This window comes from Carassius gibelio, chromosome A20 (assembly GCF_023724105.1).
Source record: "Carassius gibelio isolate Cgi1373 ecotype wild population from Czech Republic chromosome A20, carGib1.2-hapl.c, whole genome shotgun sequence".
In the NCBI taxonomy this organism is placed as follows: domain Eukaryota; kingdom Metazoa; phylum Chordata; class Actinopteri; order Cypriniformes; family Cyprinidae; genus Carassius; species Carassius gibelio.
In genome coordinates, this window is record NC_068390.1 from 1,793,735 (window position 1) to 1,810,172 (window position 16,438).

The 16,438-nt window shown below is 35.1% G+C and overlaps 1 protein-coding gene across 1 annotated transcript; it reads right to left on the reverse strand.

Moving 5' to 3' along the window:
* Window positions 1-1,381: 1,381 nt before the first annotated feature.
* On the reverse strand, window positions 1,382-16,223 carry traf3ip2a (TRAF3 interacting protein 2a). Its single transcript, XM_052534880.1, has 7 exons — window positions 15,383-16,223; window positions 7,835-8,004; window positions 7,672-7,760; window positions 7,495-7,563; window positions 3,298-3,402; window positions 2,908-2,982; window positions 1,382-2,765 (listed from the first exon to the last, which is right to left on the reverse strand). The coding sequence occupies exons 1-7, from the start codon at window positions 15,499-15,501 to the stop codon at window positions 2,619-2,621; spliced, it is 774 nt and encodes a 257-aa protein (XP_052390840.1). The 5' UTR covers window positions 15,502-16,223; the 3' UTR covers window positions 1,382-2,618.
* Window positions 16,224-16,438: the final 215 nt, after the last annotated feature.

The following is a 16,438-nucleotide window of genomic DNA, read 5'->3' on the forward strand; positions in this document are numbered from 1 at the left end:
AGGTTATGAGGAAAGCAGATTCCATATTGGACTGTGTAAATCACCCCTTCATTGTTCTTTTGAGGTCCTCCCCTTAGGCCGGAGATTCAGAGTCCCTCGTTTTAAATCCAATAGGACAAAGAACTATTTTATACCAAGTGCAATTCGGTTGCTAAACTTGCATAATTCTTGATCTAGATGAGAAGTAGTGTAACAGTGTTTTTAATTTGTAGTTTGTATTGTTATTTGTATGTGTATGTGGTGTTTACCTGTTGTGCCACCTGTGTGTTTACCTGACTGTAAGTTTCCCTTAGGGGACAATAAACTGAAACTGAACTTAACTGAAGTTAATAATGTTCATCATCTGGCTGACTACGTCTTGTATTCATTTTTTCTAAAAATCCTGTCAAACATGCACAAACTGACAGTCACCATCATAAGCTACTACTCAATATTGTAGAAACATAACTTTCTGTATAGTTGCTTTGTAACGATTTGTATTGTAAAAAGCGCTATACAAATAAACTTGAAATGAATTGAATTTGTAAATGTGTTATTGGAATATTAAAATAAAATCAGTAATTTACAACAAAGTAGTTTCAAAATATGGTTGTATTAAGTAATTTTTAATAAAAATACTGATGTTAATTAATGTAAATAATTAACTCAACTGTTGGATAACTTTTAACCCAACAGGATTTTAACCCAATGGGTTGGGTTGAAATAACCCCCAGATGGGAAGGTGCTATACCAACCCATTGGGTTACAGGTTGGGTTATTTTTAACATATGGGTTGTAGGACTTGTTGAATCTGTATATTTAAGCCCTGATATGATCATCGTTTGCTCTCGTTTATGGTAATGTGTAGTTTGTTGTTTTGTTTTCTGTGTTTATGAAATCTCCTTGTAAACCACCTTCGTTGTGTGCTTTATTTACATTGTACTACACAGAAACATAACAAAACTTAATAAGTGCAAGCTCCACTATTTTTACTGCAAATGTAAACTAATTCTGACTTGTAAAGAACCTTTAAAGCATATGTGTGATTTCTTTTCCCGCTTAAACTAACTAACATTCTGTTGCTGTGCATAGAAGCTCTAACATACAGTATACCTAATACGCTATACTTAAAACCACTAAAACATTAGAATGTTCCTTCTGAATTGCAAATACTAACACAATATAATTGTTTTCCTGCATTGCAAATAAGAACTGTATTTAAAAAGAGAGAACCATATTAATAAGTTCAAGCTCAAGCCTTAACATTGCATATACTTGCATACATATACATTGCATTGCATACATATACAAAGTAACTGCAGCTGGCAAAGGAGCTTTACAGTATATGTATGCTTGCTTTCAATGTATTCACCTGAATTGCACAACAAATATGGCTGAGAAATGACTCGCAAAATAAATTTTAATTTCATTATTGTGTTAAATGAGAAAAGCATATCAAATAGACATTACAAAAAAAAATGCTTTTTTTCAGAAGCTGCATATGAGTTGGTATTGAGATTAATTTACAGATAATTTGTTGCAGTTTCAAAAGAGTTTACAACGATTACTTGTAGTTTTTGAGAAGTGTTTCTAGAGTATTTATGCAGTGGGATAATAGGTAAATCTTACAAGCAATTACATTTTATCCCAAAATCAAATGAAAGAAATAGAAATAAAATAAAATAATCAGTTACAAGAAATCACCAGACCATTATGGGTTTAGCGAGCAACCACACGTAATGAGTGAGCAGAGCGGAATATTCAGAAATGCACTCTCCGCTCACGAGCTCTGATCGGAACAAACCCGAACCACACTGTCTGCTGAACTTGCAGAAACATCAAAATAGACATAGCCAGACTAGACTATTTAAGTACAAATTATGGGCTCACTGACAAGTTTTGATAATTCTTGACAAAATTAGAATCTTTTGTAGAAAGTTTTTTTTTTTTTTTTTTGCCTAGTTCCTACTGTACGTCTATGCCCCAATGACACTACAATGAGCATTTACTACTTGTAAAAAATGCGGTCAGGAAGCGTGCAAGGTACAATATTTTCTTTTTCATTTTTTGCGGTCCAAGTTGCGGGCGGGTTAGTTGAAAACGTCGGCCGGGTGCTGGTTGTTTATGCATTGACCTGCACATCACTGATATATATATATATATATATATATATATATATATATATATATATATATATATATATATATAACATTTACATTTAGCAGATGCTTTTATCCAAAGCGACTTACAACTTAGGACATTTAAAGCAATCAAAAAGTCTCAGTTTGCTTAAACGCAGTACACATAGCAAGGGCTTTTAAATAATACAATAAATAAAAAGAAAACAGATAGAATAGTAAAAGAATAGAGCAAGCTAGTGTTATAGGTCTTTTTTAATAACTGTATAATAAATGGAAAGAAAATAGAAAACAAAAAGATAAGATAGTTAAATTTTAGATTTTCTTTTCTCTTTTTTGGACAGTGTTCATACTTCTCATTTAAAAAAATAAGAATAAAATCAAGAAATTATGGTCCTAAAAGAAAACTAAATATATCCTTAAACAAATTATCATGTTCTTATCATTTCTTTTGATTTTGAGGTGAAATGTGTACTAGACATGATGTCTCGAGATTCACTTTTACAGGGGTTTGATAGTGATCATCAGGTCTTTGCCAAGAGGAGGGACAATGTATTTTTCCTCTCTGAGTAAACGCAGTAACATGTCCTTAGCATCCTCAGGCCACCGGTACAGACGAGTGCTCTGTAGCCACAGTGGAACATGACTCTGCCAGAGAAAGCAACATATTTTAAACTCATGGTATTTATCATACATACATGTTTATGCATTTAATTATTTCCTTACTACACATATCTCCCATCTCATGCCCTCAACATTTGAGTTTTCTTCAAATTTTTTGATGACTTACTTGGTTAGCACTGGGAAACAGCACTGGTACCAATCTGAAGTTTAGACATCTTTGAAGAATGAATTCATTTTGGATCTGAAAAAAAAGGAAACAATATAAAACATAAACCAAAGGAGCAGTAGATCTATACACACCGAGTATCAAAATCTAAAGTACCCTTTTAAAATTGCCATTTTTTGAGTTAAGTTTTAATATACATAATACATTTGAAGTGTGTTAGAGATAGCTCAGAATAATTAAAACAATGTGATGTAGTTATAACTTCAACAACAGCATTCCCTGATGGATAAAATGCTGTATCTTATAAGATCTGCCTTATCAAAACATTCAAAGAAGCTTTTACAAAGACTTCTAGAAGGATGAGAAGAGACAGTTATCAGCAGGTCTCACCTGAGTGTGGATGTACTTGGTGTGTAGTCCATGTTGATCAGATCCATCTCCCTCAACATCTGTCTTATACTTTGGACTGATCACTACAATTATTAACACTGACTTCTGCAAAACAAATTAATCAGATTCAAGTAGAAGGCACAGAATCGAAATACAAAAATGAACCGGTCAGTTTTGCCTAAAAAGTACCCGTTTATAGAATGGATATATACAGACAATTACACCTGTGATCATTTTCACAATAGCATTCCTGCACATGATATTGCTTAGTTTTTACTTTCAGCTCACGACTGTGAAATCTATAGTCAGTGTTGTTCAATTTCAATTTCAAATAATATTGTCATGGTCAGTTGCAGTGAAGGAGAAATGTAACTCAGTTTTATGAAAACTCAGCAGTTTTATCCTCTGTTCATCTCAATAAGAACTTTTGTAAATGTATGACAGAAATAGATTTAACCTGGTTTATAATAAATGAAGTTGGAAATACTGTTTTTGGAGATATTTAATGAAGTTGGAAAAGTCTGGGTTTTTACTTTCAAACAAAATTTGACTTGCAACATTTAAGTCCACATTCATTATCCAATGGAAAGTTTTCCACTTAAATCTTAATTATAATGTTAGGGAAAAATGTTCTAATAATGTTATTAATAAACATTTTTAGAATGTCTTTAGATAATGTTATCCTAACTTTTAGGAGAACATTCTGGGAACTAAAATAAAACTTGCAGCTGAAAACATTCCCAGAATATATAACATTCTCTGAACATTCTTAGAACAATAAAATTCCTAGCTGGTTTATGGGGAAGAATACTTTTTGGTTGCTTCACTTTTATGGCACAGACTGGTTTGTATTTACTCTCCTGTGAAATTGATGGCAGAGATTCAAACAGTTTTTGTTGACATTTTCTGGGACGAGCTTCATTGGATTCCACAGAGTGTTTTATTATTACCCAAGGAGGAAGCGGGACAGGGGTTGATTCCTCTGCAGAGTAGGATTGTAGCACTCCGGTTGCATTTTTTACAAAGACTTCTTGATGGACCAATGTAAGCTGGGGGGCGATCATGTTCATTCTATTTTTTGGCTGTTGAAGGATCTTTGATTCTTAAGGCAAGACTGGATATTTCTTAATCTAATTTTTTACCAGGATTCATGAAGACCTCTCATAGCCGTTTTCGCGCATCAACTCGATGTCGGCACATCGCCGAAACCGATGGATGCGAGAAGAAAACTTTCATTTCTTTTCGATCTCTGTATGGAGATCAGGCAGAAATGGAAGGCTCACCCAAGCTGGAGGGCTATGGTCAGAAAGATAATGCTCATCAAGGTGGCCTCATGGCGTCACCTTGTTAGCGCACTTTCATGGCAAGTCCAACTTTGCTGTGGTGCGATCCATAACCTCCAACAGCTCTACATATGCAGAAGGCTCAGCCTCAGCTTCTTCACCATCCCCAAATATCTCCTGATTTTCCTGGGTAAAAACCCAGCAGAGCACTACCCTCAGTATCAGAAAGTGTTATAGTCGCGCCGGTAGTGGCGTCAGAGGCTGTTGCCGGCCAACTCGTTGGTGTTTTTTAAAAATATTCTTCATACACGGGTCACGACGAGGTGTTTTCCATAGAGCCCCCTAGAGGACGCAGTTCGAAGTTCCCTTGAAAGGGAACTGGGTTTTACATCTGTTCGTTCAATTACTCGTTTTTGATAAGGTTAAAAGTTTTCACATATTTGTTTTAGAGGATTTCTTTTTTAGGACTAGTGTCCCTGAAAGTGAAGATCCTTTTCCTTGTTTGTTAATTTAACCAAGTTTTGAAGAGTTTTCAGGTTGTTGTTTTTTTTCTACAAAAAAAAAAAAAAGTTTTCTGTTGTTGTTTTTTTATGTATGGAGAAAGATTTGTATAAAATGTGTGTTTTCATGCTTAACAAGAAGATGCTTGATGAGAGAGTTGGAATATTAATTTAATATTAGGTAATGTAAGAACTGAATGGAGAGTATTGTACAAGCCACCATTATCATAAAGAACAGGAGATTTGCAGTGGAGAAACCTTCATTGAGCTATTGCGGTGAATTATTTTGTTTCAATGTTGGATTCTAAGAATGACTCAAGTTGTCGTTCTCATGCTTTTATGCAACGTTTCAGGATTGCACCAGTTTGCAATGGTGCAAGCAATGTGTAACACGTTTATCGAATGTTTTAATCCTGAAACATTTATTGTTGGTTTTAAATATGTGCAAAAAAGTGTGTTAACCCGTAAACCTTCAAACTGGCTGTTATTAAGCCTATCGTCAAAAAAAAAACACAACTTGACCCCAAAGAACTAGTTAATTATAGACCAATCTTGAATCTCCCTTTTCTGTCCAAGATACTAGAAATGGTGGTATCCTCACAATTATATTTCTTCTTTAAAGAAAAATGGTCTATGTGATGATTTCCAGTAAGGATTTAGACCATATCATAGTACTGAGACTGCTCTCCTTAGAGTTACAAATTACCTGTTCTTATCATCTGATCGTGGTTGTATATCTCTATTAGTTCTATTGGATCTTAGTGCTGCGTTTGACACAATTGACCACAACATTCTTTTACATAAACTTGAACACTTTGTTGGCATTAATGGAAGTGCATTAGCATGGTTTAAATCGTACTTATAAGACCGCAATCAGTTCGTAGCAGTGAATGAAGAGGGACCATATCGATCACAAGTGCAGTATGGAGTACCTCAAGGCTCAGTACTAGGGCCGCTACTCTTCACGCTTTATATGTTACCCTTGGGAGATATCATCAGGTAACATGGTGTTAGCTTTCACTGTTATGATGATTATACTCAGCTCTATATTTATTGTGCTATTTGATCGCAATCAAAACTGCATTTTTCCATCTCAAAAAATATATCTAAATTACAGCCTATGCTCTCAATGTCAAATGCAGAAATGTTAATCCATGCATTTATGACCTCAAGGTTAGATTATTGTAATGCTTTATTGGGTGGTTGTTCTGCACGCTTAGTAAACAAACTACAGCTAGTTCAAAATGCAGCAGCAAGAGTTCTTAATAGAACCAGGAAGTATGACCATATTAGCCCGGTCCTGTCAACACTGCACTGGCTCCCTATCAAACATTGTCTAGATTTTAATATATTGCTTATTACTTATAAAGCCCTGAATAGTTTTGCACCTCAGTATTTGAATGAGCTCCTTTTGCATTATAATCCTCTACGTCCGCTACGTTCTCAAACTCAGGCAATTTGATAATACCTAGAATATCAAAATCAACTGCGGGCAGCAGGTCCTTTTCCTATTTTGGCGCCTAAACTCTGGAATAACCTACCTAACATTGTTCGAGAGGCAGACACACTCTTGCAGTTTAAATCTAGATTAAAGACCCATCTCTTTAACCTGGCTTACACATAACATACTAATATGCTTTTAATATCCAAATCCGATAAAGGAGTTTTAGGCTGCATTAATTAGGTAAACCAGAACAAGGAACACTTCCCATAACACCTGATACACTTGCTACTGTACATCATTAGAAGAATGGCATCTACGCTAATATTAGTCTGTTTCTCTCTTATTCCGAAGTCACCGCAGATCCAGATCCAGTCTGTATCCAGATCAGAGGGTCACTGCAGTCACCCGGATCCAGTTAGTATGCAGACCAGATCGTGGATCGGCACCTAGAAAGGACCTCTACATCCCTGAAAGACAGCAGAGACCAGGACAACTAGAGCCCCAAATACAGATCCCCTGTAATAACCTTGTCTCAGAGGACCACCAGGACAAGACCACAAGAAACAGATAATTCTTCTGCACAATCTGACTTTGCTGCAGCCTGGAATTTAACTGCTGGTTTCGTCTGGTCAGAGGAGAACTGGCCCCCCAACTGAGCCTGGTTTCTCCCAAGGTTTTTTTCTCCATTCTGTCACAGATGGAGTTTCGGTTCCTTGCCGCCATCACCTCTGGCTTGCTTGGTTGGGGTCACTTCATGTACAGCGATATCATTGACTTGATTGCAAATAAATTATTCAGATGCTTATTTCAGATGCCATTTCACTCAGATATGTCACAGCAAAGAAGACAATTGCAACTTCCGTTTCATGGTGACTTTAAAATAAACTAAACTAAAAAGAAAAACAAAACAAACACAAAAAATTCACTTTTTTTCTGCTCCCTTACAACAATTATACATAGATTTTCTTACATTTTTTAAAAAACTGTCCATCCATTTGTTGACATCCATTTGTCTAACTCTGTCTTCAAATATATCAATCTGTAAAAAAAAAAAAAAAAAAAAAAAAAAACAAGGAGAGATTTGTTTAATATATCTATTATACACATCACAAACAATAAATGTTTTATGAAAAGTAGGCATTCTTACAGCCGGTCTGAATCCCTGATTAATTAAAAAATTCACAAAGGGCATCAACTCCGCTGCAGTGTCCACAGAATATGTTATGAAAATGTCTCCTGAAAATCATAAAAATTATAAGTTGTCAGAGTTTCATGTTGATCTGAAAAACTGATTTTGAAGCATCACTCACTGCAGTCATCAGGAAGACTGATGTTGCGCCTCAATGTTTGAGGGTGGCCGACAGAAGCTGGTTGGGAAGGCTGGACACACACTTCTGATATGAGCTCTCTCACAGGGGCTGTACTCTGACGGGATGTGACTTGAGGGGGCCTCACAACTGCCACTTGTCTAGAGATGGACCTCCAAAGGGGAAGCAAAGCGTGGTTATGATAATCAATACAACTTTTTCGTAAAAAAAAAAGTATTACTTTAAGCATATTTAAAGTCTATCACTCTCTATACTAATTCTAAGAAGAAAAAAAAAAAACACTTGACCCCTAACACTTACTCTCTATAATTTTTCTATTCTTACTAGTCGTTTTCTTTGTAAAAAAAAAAAAAAAGGAAAAAAAGAAAATAGCCTCTAACACTATAGTGTTCTCTCTTCTATCTTCTTGTTTTCTTTTTATATATTATAAAAAAATGTCTCTCTAACACTAGTATTTTCTATTATTTTGACTTATTTTATTTATATTAAAAAACGACCCTCTTAAACTAGCATCCCCTATTCTTTTTCTAATGTATTTACTTTTTTTTTTTTTTATTATAAAAAAAAAAACAAAAACAAAAAAAAAACACTTGCTATGTGTACTGCGTTAGGCTAACAGACACTTGTCACAGCATTCACAAGATATGTCCCCAAAACCTTCAAACTGTCTGTTATTAAGCCTCTCATCAAAAAAACACAACTTGGCCCCAAAGAACTAGTTAATTATAGACCAATCTCGAATCTCCCTATTCTGTCCAAGATACTAGAAATGGTGGTATCCTCACAATTATATTCCCTCTTAGAGAAAAATGGTATATGTGAGGATTTCAGTCAGGATTTAGACCGTATCATAGTAATGAGACTGTTCTCCTAGAGTTACAAATGACCTGCTCTTATCATCTGATCATGGTTGTATCTCTCTATTAGTTCTATTGGATCTTAGTGCTGCGTTTGACACAATTGACCAAAACATCCTTTTGCATAGACTTGAACACTTTGTTGGCATTAATGGAAGTGCATTCGTTAAAAATAAAAAACTGGATGACGAGTAATTTCTTACTGCTAAATTCCGAAAAAACAGAGGTGTAAATTAAAGGGCCTAGAAACTCTGCATGTAATAACCTAGAACACTGTCTAAGACGTGCTATTTGATCGCAATCTTTCCTTAGAAAGCCACGTTTCTAGCATTTGTAAAACTGCATTTTTCCATCTAATAAACTTGGATAAAAGTAAAACACAAAATATTTCTTAATATTAACTACTGCATGTGGCATTTTACAGCTAAAATGTTGAAGTTTAGCTGTTTTAACAACTGTAATCATTAAAAATGTAGCAGCCTTAATATCACTTCCTAAGTTCATCCCTATTAAGTAACTCTCTTTCTCCTTTCATGTTCAATACTTACTAGGGCTGGGATAAACAATTATTTTTTAAATGATTAATCTAGCGATTATTTTTTCGATGCATCGATTAATCTAACGATTAATTTTTTCAGACCGATTCGACTTCGATTGTCTCCCCATTAATTGACTACTAACAATTTATAAATGTTGATTTACATATCTGAATGAAAAAAACATGAATTCCTTAACATTGCAATATATGTTTATTGCTTTTAAAATTACAAAATAAAAGACTAAGAATGCATTACTTTGCACTTGTATAGAGATAGCATTCAATAAAACCTTGAAGCCTTGAAAACACATAGCTTACTGAAACAAGCTTTCTGAACACATAAGGCCTAGCTTACTGAAAAAAAGTTCTTCTTTCAGATGAAAATAACAACAGCATTCAAAAAAAAGGTCACCCAAAATATTTGTTTAGAGCAATTGTAAGAATACAGTAACGAATGTAAACTTGAGGGCTTTAAGCTTATACAGAGAGTGCTTTTGCAAAAAAAAAAAAAAAAAAACATTTAACAGTGAGAGCCAGCAGCCTGTCATGGAGAAAAAAATCTCAGAATGCTCCACGTGAAACTTTGGCATTCCGCCCTTTTTCTATGGTGTCTGATGATTTTGTTAATATGCACGAGGGAGAGAGAGAGAGAGAGCAAGAAAGCTCTCGTGTAGTTTGAAGACTGTGCAGTATAAATCTAAAAAATCTAAAAAATATTTTTTTCCTCCCACCCGACATTTTTTCACTCACTCTGATTTTTTTCCACCAGAATGACCCTTAAGGGGCTCAGTACTAAAGCGATGTGTCACGTCACATTTTCTGACGCCAAAACGGTATTGTCTGAATTTTGTAATAAAATGGACAGAACCTGAGAGCTGAGAATTGTAAATGTAATTTATATAGATCAGTGAGTGGTGGCATATTACAGCTGGAATATCCTAACTTTTTGAAACAAAACAATGCAGTAGCCTACGTGTATCATCACATATCTGTCTCACCTCAGCAGTCAAGTCCCGCCCTGCTGACGTCTTCACTTAAGTCTTTTGCCTTCCAGCAAATAATTTATATATCTTGACACATTTGGTGGCATCTGCCTCAAGTGCTTGTCGTTTTCTCTCTCTCAACGTTCGGCCCCTCCATTACGCTTAGATATTTTATTATTTAACATATTGAATTTCGTTGCAGTTGTAAAGCGGCCGCTTTTCAAGGCTAGAACTTGATTCTGATTGGCCAATGAGCAGTGAACACGTCACGTCTCGCAGCTCGCATCAGCATCATGCATACGCGTCGTTTTATCTGTTCTTTATACTGCTTTTTGTAATGTTTTAAATAAATTATTGTGACTAACGTAAAAAAAAAAACATAATTCAGCTTCATGAGAGAGACACATAAGGCCGGAATTGTACCATACAACAATATAATTACGAATCTATTTGTGATTATTAATGATTTAAAAACAAAATACATAACACACCGGCCCAACCAGACCGCGGCCCACCGGGAATCTCCCGCTAGTCCCGATGGCCAGAACATGCCTGCTTATAGTCCAAAAAATACAGTACTTGCCCTGGATCTGCCTGTGGAACCAGCTCATCTTTCTGTCCATCAGCATCATGACAGGTGGAATTTTGCTGCATAGCTGTCTGGCTCACTTCTTCACTGCTGCTAATATTTAACTGTGAAGTGCTGCTGCTGGAAAATATTGCTATATATTTCAGTTATTTTGTGATATTTAGTGGCTTCACTATCTAAATTCCACTTTTTGTTTTCTCTCCTTCTCAGCCCCACCCTTTTCTTTCCATCTTTTATCCACGGCTTTTATTTCTTCCTACTCTTCCACTTCTTCTCCTTACTTGGTGGCCACGGCCAGTGCAGCTGGCATCCAACTTAAATGTGCATTGTTGCTACTTACAGTACTGGAGTCTAAACAGATTAGTGGGGGAAAAAAAAAACAGGTGATGACTGCGTGCATGGTGGATGGTGGGCCGGCCCACCGGCCATCCTGGAGTACCGGCCATTCTGTCATTCTCCAGATCACACAGATGGCCAGTCCGCCCCTGACTGTCATCGTTGAAAAGTTAATCAATTATTAAACATGGCAACTCTGCAGAATATGATAATGACAAAACTTTCATTATCCAGCTCAGTTTAGTTCAAGTTTTGTTTTCACCCGATAGTGTCATTCAAATTAGTAATTTGGTAATATCTGTGATTTTGAATTGTCTTTTTAAATCCCATCTGTCTGACATCAAATATTGTAACTTTACAAGTTGTTTTTTCAGCTGTATTATTATTATTATGACAAGTCATTGGGGCCTATTTTAACGATCTAAATGCAAAGGGTAAAGCGCACGGCGCAGATGCACTCAGGCGTATCCAAATTCACTTTTGCTATTTTAACGACGGAAAAACGGTCTGTGCGCCGGGGCGCATTTTTGGAATGGGTTGTCTCTATTCTCTTAAAAAGTAATAGGCATAACATTCAGTAAACCAATCAGAGTGTCATCTCCCATTCCCTTTAAGAGGGAATCACTATTTACATGGCGGAATTTGATGAATGCTTCTCAAGCAAAGAAACTGATCTACACTGACATATTAAACACACTGATTAAACTGAGGAGTTCAACAAGTGGTGTTTTGCTGAAATTATCTGTTAAGTGGCCAGTCAATCTTTCAGTCGTCCGCGTTAGATGCAGGCTTTCAAATAGCTCTGCACGATGAGTTAGTTAATATATATGTGTGTGTGTGTATTGGCACAATTGTTCAATTAATTAGCCAATTTCATTCAACATGACAATAGTAGGCTGAACTGCAAATAGGTAGCCTAATTCTAATACATGCAATGACTATCCATCATTACATTTCTAAATTTATGTTTCCTACACAATAATTTTCTTTTAAACTGTAATCCTTTTGTTTTTAATATTTAGCATGTTTTTGTGATGCGCATCCCTGTGTGTATTAAGCAAAATCAAAACGCACTGTGGACCCGCCCAGAGGCGCATTTTCTAACAACGCACTGTTCAAATAACAAAAAAAAAATATTGCACCATTGACTTTAGACTTTAGACCAGGTTTGAGTTAATTAAATAACATGGCGCTGAACGGGAAAATGCAAACAACGCCGGACTGAAACTGGCAAACACACTTGCGCTGCGCCTTGCGTTGCATTGCTCCGGGTGTATGATAGGCCCTAAATTTCATTGGATAGGAAGTTTCAAATGGTCCCAAGTTTTTTGCCTACAGTGTGTTTTCATAGTACATTAAGCTCTTTTAGAAAAAAAAAAAATCTATATATATAGTTTTGTCAAGATACATTATGACTGCTTTAAAGGTGCTGTAGGGAACTTTTGTAAAAAAAATATTTTTTTACATATTTATTAAACCTGTCATTATGACCTGACAGTAGAATATGAGACAGATAATCTGTGAAAAAAATCAAGCTCCTCTGGCTCCTCCCAGTGATCCTATTGCCATTTGCAGAAACTCCATCGCTCCCGGTAAAAAATAACCAATCAGAGCTGCGGTCCGTAACTTTGTTTGTGTTCAAAATGTAGTAAATTGTATATAATAAGCGAGTACACCATGAATCCATTTTCCAAACCGTGTTTTTGGCTTGTCCTGAATCACTAGGGTGCACCTATAATAAGTGTTTATATTCAGACTATTTTAGATTGCTTCGGGGGGACCGTGGCGGAGTATCGGATTGATACAATTGTAATTTAATCGAAATTTTAATTTAATTGTTTCTCATCAACGTTCATTATACTTTGCGCGTGTCTTCTACCTCTAGAATGAGCAAACGCTGCTTTCACATCCTGGCCCACTTTGCTACTCCTCACCCTCCTGCTGCTCTGCTGTGATTCGTTGTTGTGTCGTCACGTGACTCACTGACACAACGCGCCGAGGAGCAGCGAACAGAGGGAGTGAAGCTGTTAGCACATTCAGAAGGGGGGCTCAGGGGATGTAATTTCACAGGTATATTTGTTCTTTGTTTGTTCTTCAGTAATAATTGTGTGCAATTTATTTCATTTGCTTTTAAAACCAGAAAAAAGGGAGAGATTTTTTTTTAGCTTTTTTTATCACTAATAATTTTGTGGACTTCAATATATTAATAAAAAATATTGCCTAAATAATTGATCATTCATCCACCTCAGAAATAATGACATAGACCTACTGCACTCCTCTACACAAAAGTTTTTTTTTTTTTTTAAGTAAAAAGTATCATATTGGTTTCAGTATCGGCGATACTGACCCTATATGTATTTGGTATTGGATCGATACCAAATTTTGCAGTATCGCCCACCACTACAGATAACCCCGAAAATAACTTAAATTACACTTTCAGTTTCGATCGTACAGATAAGATCAATACATCAATCGAATCTGTAAAGGGTCTACTTTTTTGAATACAGAAATAATAACAACAGAACTTTGTGCACTTATAAAATAAAGATAACAAACAAGGTGTGCTGTCTGCAGCCTTTGTCTGCGCTGATCTTCATTTACAAGCAAGTCATTAAAATGAACTGTAACTCCGTGAATACTCAACGAAGAGACATGAGAGAGAGATCTATAGAAAGCTTGACATGTCTGCTTTTAAACTAAACAAGTGCCATGCGAAAACAAATATTCTGTGATAAAGTAATCCATATGAAAACAACGCAATGTCTGTTTTTCACTCCCTTCATTATATCTAATGTGACCACGCCCCCGAAAAGAATAAGACATAATTCACCCACTGATCTATATAAATTCTATATTATAGATCAATGAATTCACCCCACAAAGATGTGATGTGGTTGAGGATTTTGAGATTTGGATTTTCTCAGAAAAAAAGGATGAAGTGCTTTATTCAGCAGAGATCATAAACATAAGTAAGTCTCTTTTTATTTATTTATATACTTGTACTAGTTTTCACATAACGTCTAAACATTTTACTAGTTAGACTTTTTCCAAAGACTATTTCCAAACTATAATTCCTGACTAAATGTATAATCAAGTTAAACATTATGAAGTTTCAGTAACAATATTATACAATTCAAAAGATTGATGTAAATAATATAAATGTAACAAATAAATGAAACTGTAACAAATGTAATAAACAATGCTATTTCTTTCAATTTATCCCCCCTAATAAACCTGAAAAAATATTCTCAGCTCTTTTCAACATTAATAATAATGATAATGATAATAATAACAATAAATGTGTTGTTTTTTTTTTTTTTTTTTTTTTGTAGAAAATCAGATTGTTAAAAGGATTTCTGAAGGATTGTGTGACTGGAGTAATGATGCAAAAAGTTCAGTTTGAAAGTCAGCTTTGACTGTTTATAATAAACAGTTTAACTGCTCCCCCAAGTGGATATTAAATTATGTTGTGGGGTAATTAAATATATTCTGGGAACCATTGTACTTTATGTGTTTTATGGCCTTATTAAATTGATTTACCATTTTTAGTTTTTCACTAACCACGCATAATTTTTTTTTTCTCAAAAACACAATCATGTACATACATGCTGCACACATATTATTATAGCCAATTATGTGCTGATTACAGTGATATTAGACTTTAGCCATTTAGGTATTTATAAGAAACTGAAAAAAGTACAAATGTCACGGCATGACAAAACTTCTCCAGGCCCCAAAAATACCCTTAGACCCCAGAGGGTAAAATTAAAATGCCATATTCAAGAATCTTTATTTGACCCTCTTACTTTAGCATTCACTATTCTAATTAAATTCTTATATATAAAAAAAAAATTCTAACTACCTTTCTAAACTTTATGTATTCTATACGTTTATTATAAAAGTATAAAAAAGACATATAACACTAGCTTGCTATATTATTTTTCTATTCAATCTGTTTTCTTTTTATTCATTATATTACTTAAAAGCCCTTGCTTCATGTTCTGCGTTTAAGCTAACTGAGACTTGTTATGTCACTTATATATCATTGCTCTTTTGTTGTTTTTGAATGCTTCCATTGCCCTCATTTGTAAGATGCTTTGGATAAATGATAAATGAAAATGTACTGTAAATACACACACACACACACACACACACACACACACACACACACACACACACATATATATATATATATATATATAAAGTTATGTGTTACGGAAATAATACCTTGCATCTGGTAGGGGGTGATAAAGTGGATAGTTGGGCTGTGGATAATTTGCAGGCTTCTTCTGCCAGTGATACAAAACCTCTGGTGGGTACTCACCTATAAAGATACATATTAACATATGATGTTAAACACAGAATTACATTTGTGCATAGTTCAGTTATGGCTGCATTATCTGCAAAGGCAACTAATTCAGACCCACACGGAATCAGATCCACACAGAGCCCTATAGATTTATGCATAATTGGAACCCCCATTTTCATGGGAGACATTTAATTTTTGAGTCAGGGGCAAGAAAAAAATCTGCACATCATAAATCTGCAGACAATGAAAAATCGGTCACACTTTATTTTAGGGTCCAATTCTCACTATTAACTAACCATTAACTATGACTTTTGCCTCAATTAACCCCTTATTTGCTGCTTATTAATAGTTTATAAGGTAGTTGTTAAGTTTAGGGTATTGGGTAGGATTATGGATGTCATGCATTATAAGTACTTTATTAGCATTTATAAACAGTCAATATGTTAATAATAGACATGCTAATAAGAAAGTAGTTATTAGTGTGAATTGGACCCTATACTAAAGTGTTACCGAAAAATCTTTACCAATAGAAGTATTAGAACAATGACTGGCATTTGGAATAAAGAGACACACCATTTTTCATTAGATTAAACAAATCAATTATTCATTAGATTAAGAAATAGTCACAGACCTCTTGCTGAATTAACATACTGGGTGCCAGGATGTCTCTGAACGAAATCACAGACACACACATTTTGACAGTTAAGATTTAACCTTGGAGAAATACTTTAAGATTATTCCATTTTGGAGTATCACTCTTGGTCTTGACTAACATATTATTAGGGCCCGAGCACCGATGGTGTGAGGACCCTATTGGAATTGCTCCGTTTATTATTATTATTATTAGGGCCCGAGCACCGATGGTGTGAGGACCCTCTTGGAATTGCTCCGTTTATTATTATTATTATTATTATTATTCCGCTTCTCCAAAATGAATCGCATTTTTGAGGGCCTAAACATGCTCGAAAAGTCAT